Below are 10,271 nucleotides of genomic sequence, written 5' to 3'. Positions count from 1 at the left end.
CTCTACTTGCGGACTTTCCAATTTACGAACTATTAGATGAATCCAAATATGCCTCGGTGTGCGAGCCATGTCTCTGTGTAGGAATGCTTCATTTATTTTGTGTCCCGCTGGCCGACATTGTGTGCTTGCTTGTTTTAAAGAGGTTGACGAAGCGGGCTTTGTACTTCAACAAGTTTTCAAATTGTGATGAGATCAGACTCTTTTGGAAAAAACATGCCAAAAAGGACTGGGATCTGAGCCGAGGATGTCGTTGTGGCTTGTGCAGCCCTTTGAGACACTCGTGATTTAGGGCTATATAAATAATCTTTGATTGATTGATTGACTTAGATCCCTATTCCTCCCTCTGCCTGCTCCTTCCTCTCCTCTCCCCAGCTGCTCATGTTAAGTGGATTTTACATTTTTAAATGTCACAATATAATTGTTAAAGTTGAGGATTTATGTGATTTCTGATCGTTTGTGAGGGCACCAAAGGGACTTGGGTCGCATCTTGGCACAGCAGCGCATACCGATGTTTTGTGATTTGTGACTAAGGGCTATATAAGTAAACTTTGGTTGGTTAAAGTGGTGTCGTCATGCTAACACCTTCTGGAAAACCTCCCTAAAAAAAACGTTAAAAAAAAAAAAAAAAGTACAACAATTAATTATCCGTTGATTAGCGCTTAATCCCAGGGCCAAAATGTTTCAGAAAATGACAAGAGTGACATTTTAGTGTCAAAATGTGTTTTAAAAAAAAGTTTTTTTAGCAGCAGTTTGGCCTGTTTTAAGGTGGATGTATACCTTAAGACTGATGTCCTCATCTACACTGAGGCCTCCTCATGCTAGTCTTAACCAACCAAAAATTACAAATGAAAAGTGTAATAGGAGTTTTGACAAATGATCAATGTTTTCATTTCCCTAGCATCTTTCAAAAGATAGCTGCATGTTACTATTTGATTGAACACTGTGTTACAGCGGTTCTCAGAGTGGATTTCAGGGACTATGTTGGTTCCGTTAGGTACATCTGTACACTGTCAGACTTAAGGATAGACTTTGAAATGTACAATTTTGAGAAACATTGCTTTGGTAGGGTGTCTAAGTGGATATTTACACGTCTGTAACTGACTCCGAGCACACAACTACTTTATATTCCTCTGTCCAATTACCTGCCATGTACATTGCTATCAACTCTCCTGTAAAAATGATTCCTTTCTTGTGGAATAACTGCTGAAGCTCCTACTTTATTATTTATAGTCTTATATGCATCTGTATTAGGGTTGTACGGTATACCGGCACTAGTATAGTATCGCAGTACTAATGAATAAAAAATACGGTACTATACTCTGTTTGAAAAGGACCGGATCCCGGGCATGACGGCGCGTCGTCACCTTGTGTCATTGTTGGGTTTACGAGCAGAGGAGCATGTTCGGCAGCGCACAATCACAGAGTACTTACAAGCAGACACAGTGTGTAGACAGAAAAGGGAGAACGGACGCACTTTGGTCTAAAAACTAAAGATAAAGGTGAAGTTATAACACTGAAACACCCTCAGGAAGAGGTGCTTTAAGACATGGCTAGCTAGCTAGCGGCTAAAGTCTATCCACAGTGTTGTAGCTACTTCTAAATCGCTAATCCTCGCCTCCATGGTGACAAATAAAGTGTTGTCTAGTATGTTCACTATTTTATTTAAGGACAACATTGTTTTTCGATTGCAATAAGAAACATATGTTTAATGTACCCTAAGATTTTTTTTTGTAAAATAAAGTCAATAATGCCATTTTTTGTGGTCCCCTTTATGTAGAAAAGTATTGAAAGGTATCGAAATACATTTTGGTACCAGTACCAAAATATTGGTATCCGGACAACCCTAATCTGTATATATTTTCACATATTCTAAATACTATTTCTCAATACATTTTTCTATCGACAATGATTTAAAGTTAAAGTACCAATGATTGTCACGCAAACACTAGGTGTGGGGAAATTTGTCCTCTGCATATGACCCGTCCCCTTGAGGATGGGTCAAAGGAGGTGAGGGGAGCAGTGAGCAGCAGCGATGGCCGCGCCCAGGAATCATTTTTGGTGATTTAACCCCCAATTCCAACCCTTGATGCTGAGTGCCATGCAGGGAGGTAATGGGTCCCATTTTTATAGTCTTTGGTATGACTCGGCCGGGGTTTGAACTCACGACCTACCGATCTCAGAGCGGACACTCTAACCACAAGGCCACTGATATATAGGTTCTGTGTGGGTCTCGAACCCCAAAATTAGAGTTCTATTACATATCAGGTCAACACGCCACCATATGGGTCACTCTCAAAACTCTTGTCTATTCAACTATTATGGTCCCAGCACCTCACCCCTAGCAAGAGGCAGTGGAAGTTTGAAGTTCCTTGGAGTAGCCCAGTCGATCGAGCTGGATTCGACTGTGTATCTGGCAACCTCAGTCAGGGAGAGAGGGAAGGGACTACAGAATTTTGACCGTGATTGCAGTATTATTTCTGGCCACATTGGCTCCTTTAAATACTTGAACCATTTCCGTTGACACCATAAAGTTTAATTTGGAGCTTGTTTAGAACCTCTCTTTTAATAAAATTCATGACTTTGGTTTTCACAACTAAAAATCTTCTCTTCTCAAATATTTGGGTTATCTTCTCTTGATATTCAAGTCACTACTCTTCTAGTCACCCGTCTATTTTTTCTTTATCACATAACCTTTGCAATGTCATTGCTTAATTTCGCCAATTCCACTTCTCCAATGTCTTTCATTAAACCCTCAACTAGTGTCATAAAGCTAATCTCATTTATGTTTGATTGAAATTTCAATATTGTGCTTCTCCATCATAATATTATACCTCGCTTTCTGTCCAGTTCATCTTCTCCATATGCTCTTTTACTCTGACTCCTTTTTTTATCATTCACGCCATCACGGATCGTAGCAATGACAGCATTCTCCGGCTGGCCAAAACACAGGCAAGACCCGCCTTACGTGGCTTCTGATTGGTGTGTATTGCGTGGTGCCTTCCGTGGTTGGTCAGATTAAGGCACACAGGACTGATGGATTGGTTATCTCGGGCAGTCAATCAGAGTTACTTGAACTAGGGCAACTTACGAGGACAAAAGTTAATTATCATGAAAATGAATATAAGGCGCACTTAGAATCATTTCATTTTCTCAAAAATCAACAGTGCGCCTAATGTACGGCATAATTCTGGTTGTGCTTACCGACCTCAAAGCAATTTTATTTGGTACATGGTGTAATAAGTGTGACTAGTAGATGGCAGTCATACATAAGAGATACGTGTAAACTGCAAGATGACGTAAACACCAAAACTTTAAATGTTCCATTGAGAATATAGAACATTACACACGGCGCTCAAAAATCTGTCAAAATGTTTTTAGTACGACTTTGGTAAGCTATGAAGCCGCACCGCTTGATGGATTGACGGCTCATTAAACATACGAGTATTATTATGGTGCATTTTGCGTGTAGGACTGCAAAATGGCACCTACAAGCAGACATATTACCTGCCGTTTTGTTTCGCAATATTATGCAAAACCAACTTTTCTTACCTTCTGGTACCTGCTGATGTGTATTTGGGATCTGCATAAGTCCTGAAAATGTGCGCGCGTTCGCCATTGTAGTCCGTGTCGACACCGTAGTCATAAGCTTCTTCTTTTTCTCTATCTTCTTATGTGGAATTCATCTTCCACTGTTGTCCACTGTTATATTTCTAATATAAAGTAGTGTAAAGTTCTTACATATATCTGTCAGTAGACTAGCTATCAAAGCGCTAAAAACTGTAGTGGGTTTACATAATTCACCCAAGGAACTTTAGTTATTAGATGGTTCCGATCGGACGTTTTTTCACGGGACACATTCCCGGCGTTGGTGTTGCATTATTGAGCCACGGATGACAAGATCCATCCATTAATCCATTTTGCTGCTCTGTTGTTGATTTAAGTATCGTCTGAATGTCATTAAAACAGTTAGCTCCATCTTTTGACACTTCTTCCACTCCCGTCCTTGCACGCTACAACAAAGATGACGGGGAGAAGACGCTGTCCAAAGTGAGCCACGTAAATAAGACCGGCCACAAAACGGCACATCCTGAAGAGACTGTCAGAAAGCTACTTGAAAATGGTCTGTAAAACAATCAATGCAACACTTTCACCAAAGAACCACCATTACATGTTATGTAGACCACAAGATAGTGTTTTACATTTAGAAAAAAATCATAATATGACCCCTTTAATGCGCCTTATAATCCAGTGCGCCTTTTGTATGAAAAAAAGACCTGAATAGACCCGCTCATCTGCAGTGCGCCTGTTAATCCCGTGCGCCCTATGGTCCAGAAAATACGGTAAGCATGAGAAATGTCAAGTGTGGCGTGAGAACGGGTTAAATTGCGTGACTCAGGCTTGGCAGCTCTGATACAGTAACAATGTATAGTATTGCAAATCACTAGATCAGACAAAGTTTTTCCAGCATTTCACAAAAAACAACAAATGAGAATTCCTTTTTTTCCAAGTGAGTTGCTAACCTCTGAGTGGTCTGTTCGTCCATGACTAAAGAGATGTAGCCTTCGATCAGGGAGAAGGAGAAGAAGCGGATGTGGCTGGCGTCCTCGCCAGATGCTCCCGATTCCTTCGGCCTGGAAACGAGCGAAAATAGCTGATTAACAACTGAAGTGATTTTAACGGACAACTTCTGCACCCAAGGTGAGCGGAGTCTCACCCGGCGGAGTAGAACATGACGTCCATAAGGAGGGTGGCGACTGAGGGAAGCGTGTCCGGGTCTAAGCTGGTCACACAGAACATGTTGCTGGGGCTGGACAGCGGGTGAATGATAGGACGGGGGACTGCAAACGGGGTAAAAAAATAAGAACAGCGTGAAGACTCTGCAACAAAGGTTGGATTGGACCTACCGAGTTTTGGCTTCACGAAGCCATTTGTCACTCCCAGATCGTGTGCGGCGACGGTCTCTCCGTTGACCACGCGCAGTAAAGTGAATTCGGAAGACAGGGTGTGCATGACCATCGGCAGGTCTCGCTCACGGACCTGAGGACAAACCAACCAAATGAGGAGAGGCCAAGAAGTTTAAAGCTAATGCGGACAACATCAGCACTTATTTCATAGTCCTGGACCTAAAAATTATGTCTATGAGTCAAACTCCCCCCAAATAAGACACAGTAGTGATTTTAGGCCTGTTTTCGGACGAGTTTCAGCACATTTTGACACGTCCACTTTTAGCTGTGAAATGCTGCAGCAGGTCTGCATCAGCCTGCTGACGTCACCTACAGAAGACTGGAGGCAATTTCACATTGCGTAGTTTGTGTTTGTGTAGCATCTTTATTGCCTGTTGATTCACTTTGTCGCTGCATGGAACAGATCAGCGTGCGGATGCCTGAAAACACTTATTTAATTGTGCATATGACAACTGAAAGTATTTTATCTACAGCATTTGATTAATTTAATTAATTATTATTGTATTTTCTGATTTTAATTAGAATTTTTTCCTTTTAATTTTCTGTAAAGGATTTTGAATTGAATTGAAAAGACATGCTTCTGGGGATAGGCTGTTTGGCAACACTAAATTGGCCCTAGTGTGTAGAATGTGGCGAGTTATCCAGGGTGTACCCCGCCTTCCGCCCGAATGCAGCTGGGATAGGCTCCAGCAACCCCCACGACCCCAAAGGTACAAGCGGTAGAACATGGATGGATGGCATTTTAAATTGCTTTGTGTACAAAGTTCCTTGCTTTATCCCAAATCAATGAATTTAAAGGAATGATGAAATATGTCTGCCAGATGCATTGTTGCAGGTTGTAGCAATACACCTAAAGAAGGGGTCAGCCTGCATATATTTCCAAATGATGGCAATGTAAGGAAAGTGCGGACCGCCCCAGTCAAATTGTAAGCAAGAGGAGTAATTTGCTGCCATCTTTTTAATGATTCTGACTTTAAAAGAAAACAGGGTTTGGTCGGGAAAAATTGGAACGACTAAAGCCAAATGCAATCCTGAAAATCAGAAGCACCCTTCAAAAGAAAGTCAGACTGAGTCAGAACCTGTGGAAAAACTGAGAAAGTGCAGACTCGGCGATCAAAAACAAGAAAAAAGAAGGTAAGCTGCTAGTATTATATTTTGCGTCCTCCTCTGATGTTTTCCTATAGACTCTTGCTGAAAGAGCATGAGAAAAAAGACTATGGTGTCTACGGAAGTCCATAAATGGCAATTTGTCCTTTTTAAGGCTGAAACGACGCGTCGACGTAGTCGACGTCATCGACGTCATCGGTTACGTAAATACGTCGACGCCGTTTTTGTGCGTCGACGCGTCGCATAATGACGTCACACTACCGTCATGGCGAAGCGCAAAGCAGACGATCAAAGAAGACGATGCGAGCGAGGGGGGAAAAGCATGCCAAAAGTGGTCAAAAGTGTGGGAGTATTTCAATAAACGGCCTAATAATGTTGTTGTATGCACACTGTGTCGAGCGGAAATGGCCTATCATAGCAGCACAACGGCTATGAACGAACATTTGAAAAGAAAACCATCAACTAGTCAATCGTCCGCGCGAGCATACGTTATTACACAAAAACATGAATGTGTCATTTGTATCTGCTAGGGGTGTAACGGTTCGTGTTTTGTATTGAACCGTTTCGGTACGGGGCTTTGGGTTCGGTACGGGGGTGTACCGAACGAGTTTCTAAGCTAAAGCTAAAGTCTTAACGAGCTGCTTTGCTCCGTCTGCCTCTGTCTCAGCACGCAGCATTGTCCCACCCACACAACCATCTGATTGGTACACACGCAGCATTGTCCCACCCACACAACCATCTGATTGGTACACACGCAGCATTGTCCCACCCACACAACCATCTGATTGGTACACACGAAGCATTATCAGCCAATCAGCAGTGCGTATTCATAGCGCATGTAGTCAGCGCTTCAGCGTGGAGCAGATAGGTGTTTAGCAGGTGAGCATCAGGCAGCGGATTCTCCCCAAATGATAATAAACACCTCCCAGTCAACTACTAGTAACATCACTATGAGCCCGTTGACCTTCTAGAAATATAAACTGCAGCTCAGCTCACTCGCAGTCCTGGCTTGAGGTGAAGGCTAATTACCTCTCAGTTCCAGCCACATCGACCCCTTCTGAGCGCCTATTTTCAGCTGCTGGGAATATTGTAAACAAGAAAAGAACCAAAGCATGTAGACATGCTAACCTTTCTTCATTACAACTGTTAGACACTCACTGGAATGAGTAGAATTGGTTATTGTGTACTGTGTTGGACTGGATGTTTATTTTGCACATTTTAAAAGCAATACTTAATGTTTACAGTGCTCCAGAATATTTAGATTGGCACTTTTTTTGTATTGGATGTTTATCTTTATTTTTGCACATTTTAGCAAATAAGCAATACTTTCACTTTTGTTGAAATGTTTACACTGTTACAGAATATTTCGTTTTGCACTTTTTTGTATTGGATGTTTATCTTTATTTTTGCACATTTTAAAGCAAAATAAGCAATACTTTTACTTTTGAAATGCTTATACTATTGCAGAATATTAAGATTTGCACTGGATGTTGACTTTTATATTTGCACATTAAAAAGCAAATAAGCTACTTTTAATTTTGTTAAATGTTAAAAGTTTTAAATGTTTACATTGTTACAGAATATTTAGTCATGTTGTTGTCAATGTTGACTGAGTGGCCATACTTCTTTTTTTTTGTAAATAAAAGCCATGCCTTTTGAAAAAACGGGCCTACATTTATTTTTTCATCTTCATTTTGAATAAAAAAATAATCGGTAAAAGGAAAAATAATCTATAGATTAATCGGAAAAAATAATCTATAGATTAACCGATTAATCGAAAAAAAAATAATCTATAGATTAATCGATAGAAAAATAATCGTTAGCTGCAGCCTTAGTCCTTTTTGGCTCATAATGTGAACCATATCAGTTTTGAACAACAAACACATGCAATGAAGTGATTAAAAATAATAGTTTTACATGCTTTAATCCACATTGTCTAGGCGGGGAAATGGGCTCCAGTTTTGTAGATCAGTGGTCCCCAACCTTTTTGTAGCTGCGGACCGGTCAACGCTTGAAAATTTGTCCCACGGACCGGGGGGAATGGTAATTTTGATTTATTTTTGTCATAAAGAAATACAATCATGTGTGCTTACGGACTGTATCCCTGCAGACTGTATTGATCTATATTGATATATAATGTATATATTGTGTTTTTTATGTTGATTTAATAAAAAATAAAAATATATATTTTTAATTTATTTTTAATTTCTTGTGCAGCCCGGTACCAATCGGTCCACGGACCGGTACCGTGCCGCAGCCCGGTGGTTGGGGATCACTGCTGTAGATGACTTCAAACCAAGAGAGGGCGACACATCGAGTCTGGCAATGGAAAGGGGCCGTTCTAAATACACGTATTTATCAACACATTATTCAAAAAGTAATTGATATCATGGAAAATGACTGCCAGATCACTTTTCAGGAGCAAATACAGTACAGGCCAAAAGTTTGGACACACCTAATTCAATGTGTTTTCTCTATTTTCATGATTATAAACACATGTGGAGTTATGTACTTAACAAAAAAATGTGAAATAACTGAAAACATGTTTTATATTCGCACACTCTTGGCATTCTCTCGATGAGCTTCAAGAGGTAGTCACCTGAAATGGTTTTCACTTCACAGGTGTGATTGAAGCTCATCGAGAGAATGCCAAGAGTGTGCAAAGCAGTAATCAGAGCAAAGGGTGGCTATTTTGAAGAAACTAGAATATAACACGTTCATAGTTATTTCACCTTTTTTTTGTTAAGTACATAACTCCACATGTGTTCATTCATAGTTTTGATGCCTTCAGTGACAATGTAAATAGTCAGGAAAATAAAGAAAATGCGTTGAATGAGAAGGTGTGTCCAAACTTTTGGCCTGTACTGTATATAAAGAGAACTTGTTAGTAAAATTGTAGTCATCTAGCCTCTATGGGTCCTTTAAAAAATAGTTTGGTTTCTAGTGTTTTTTTGATGATTAATTTGAGGTTTTTTGTCAGACAAATCTGTATTCAGACAGGAAACAGTCCTGGAATTCCAGCCAGCTTGTGATCCCCTTTTACGTAACAGACTAAACAGTGACACGGTCCACTCCCCGACATACAGCAAAGCAATCAAAAGACCCCCTGTGGCCACAGCGGCTTTGCTGTGAGAGGATTTCTCCCCAAAGCTGCACGAGGTTCCCCATGTTGAGGTATTTATGTCCCCTCGCAGACACACCACTCACCAGGATGAAGTCCGTCTGATACGTGGACAGCATGAACACAGAGATGTTGTGGTCGGCCAGCGGCGCGATGACCGACTTTGCTATCTTGGTGACGCCGATGGGCTGCGAGTTGGAGGCGTTGCCGCCGCCCGACACAACGTTGAGCGCCAACCACGTGGCATCGGCCACGCTGATGTGCTCCGACTCTGGCAGCTCTGCGAGGGGGAACAAGAGGAACCCGTGAAAAACTTGCTGGCACCTAGATTTTAAAAATTCTCCTCTTATTTGAAATATACTTTTTTAATGAGGTTCTAACTGTAATGTGTGTCAATAAGTTATGTTAATGATCATAATGTTTTTCTCCCTTACTTGTTTTCACTCACTTCTAAAAGAAAAGGCCCTCTCACGTTTGTTTTTGAAGTTCCAGGTTTTCATAACATGAAACGAGGGGGGGGGGGAAATCACCTTCCTCAGGCTTTGCTACACATCTTAAAGCAAAGCCCAAGGCGCTGTCAACTATCCGCTGGTTGGCAATGTAAGTTTGATCATTGTGTTTTTCTTCAGCAAATATGTTAACCTAGCATGGGGTATAGGTAACAGTGATAACTCCCGACACCTTTCACCAAACATCTAAAACTTTGGCTATTGGAAGAACAACACTGCTGCCACAATCATGCTTAAACATGTATATTTGTTTAATATTATCCAACTATTTGGGTACCTGTTACTACTTTTACCTTTTAAGACTAATTGTTTTGCTTGTCAAAGTTGTCATATTAATCCTATGTAAACATCAACCTGCCGAAGGGACGAAACATGGAAATGATCCATTGGCTATAATCTAGCATATTTTGATTGATTGATTGATTGAAACTTTTATTAGTAGATTGCACAGTACAGTACATATTCCGTACAATTGACCACTAAATGGTAACACCCAAATAAGTTTTTCAACTTGTTTTAAGTCAGGGTCCGCTTAAATTGATTCATGATACAGATATATACTATCATCAT

At 40.7% G+C, this 10,271-nt stretch overlaps 1 protein-coding gene across 4 annotated transcripts in view; it reads right to left on the bottom strand.

The window, feature by feature from the left end:
- The window catches only part of castor2 (cytosolic arginine sensor for mTORC1 subunit 2), a 37,003-nt gene that overhangs the window by 6,734 nt on the left and 19,998 nt on the right, over window positions 1–10,271 (bottom strand). For all 4 annotated transcript variants that reach the window (XM_062048953.1, XM_062048954.1, XM_062048955.1 and 1 more), the window contains 4 exons: window positions 9,279–9,472; window positions 4,905–5,037; window positions 4,715–4,838; window positions 4,521–4,631 (listed from right to left, as the gene is read on the bottom strand). In XM_062048953.1, the coding sequence (XP_061904937.1) occupies window positions 4,521–4,631; window positions 4,715–4,838; window positions 4,905–5,037; window positions 9,279–9,472 (562 nt within the window). The remainder of the gene's footprint in view (window positions 1–4,520; window positions 4,632–4,714; window positions 4,839–4,904; window positions 5,038–9,278; window positions 9,473–10,271) is intronic.

The sequence above is a fragment of the Entelurus aequoreus genome, linkage group LG05 (genome assembly GCF_033978785.1).
Source record: "Entelurus aequoreus isolate RoL-2023_Sb linkage group LG05, RoL_Eaeq_v1.1, whole genome shotgun sequence".
Taxonomy (NCBI): Eukaryota; Metazoa; Chordata; class Actinopteri; order Syngnathiformes; family Syngnathidae; genus Entelurus; species Entelurus aequoreus.
This window is presented reverse-complemented; position numbering and strand designations above follow the sequence as displayed.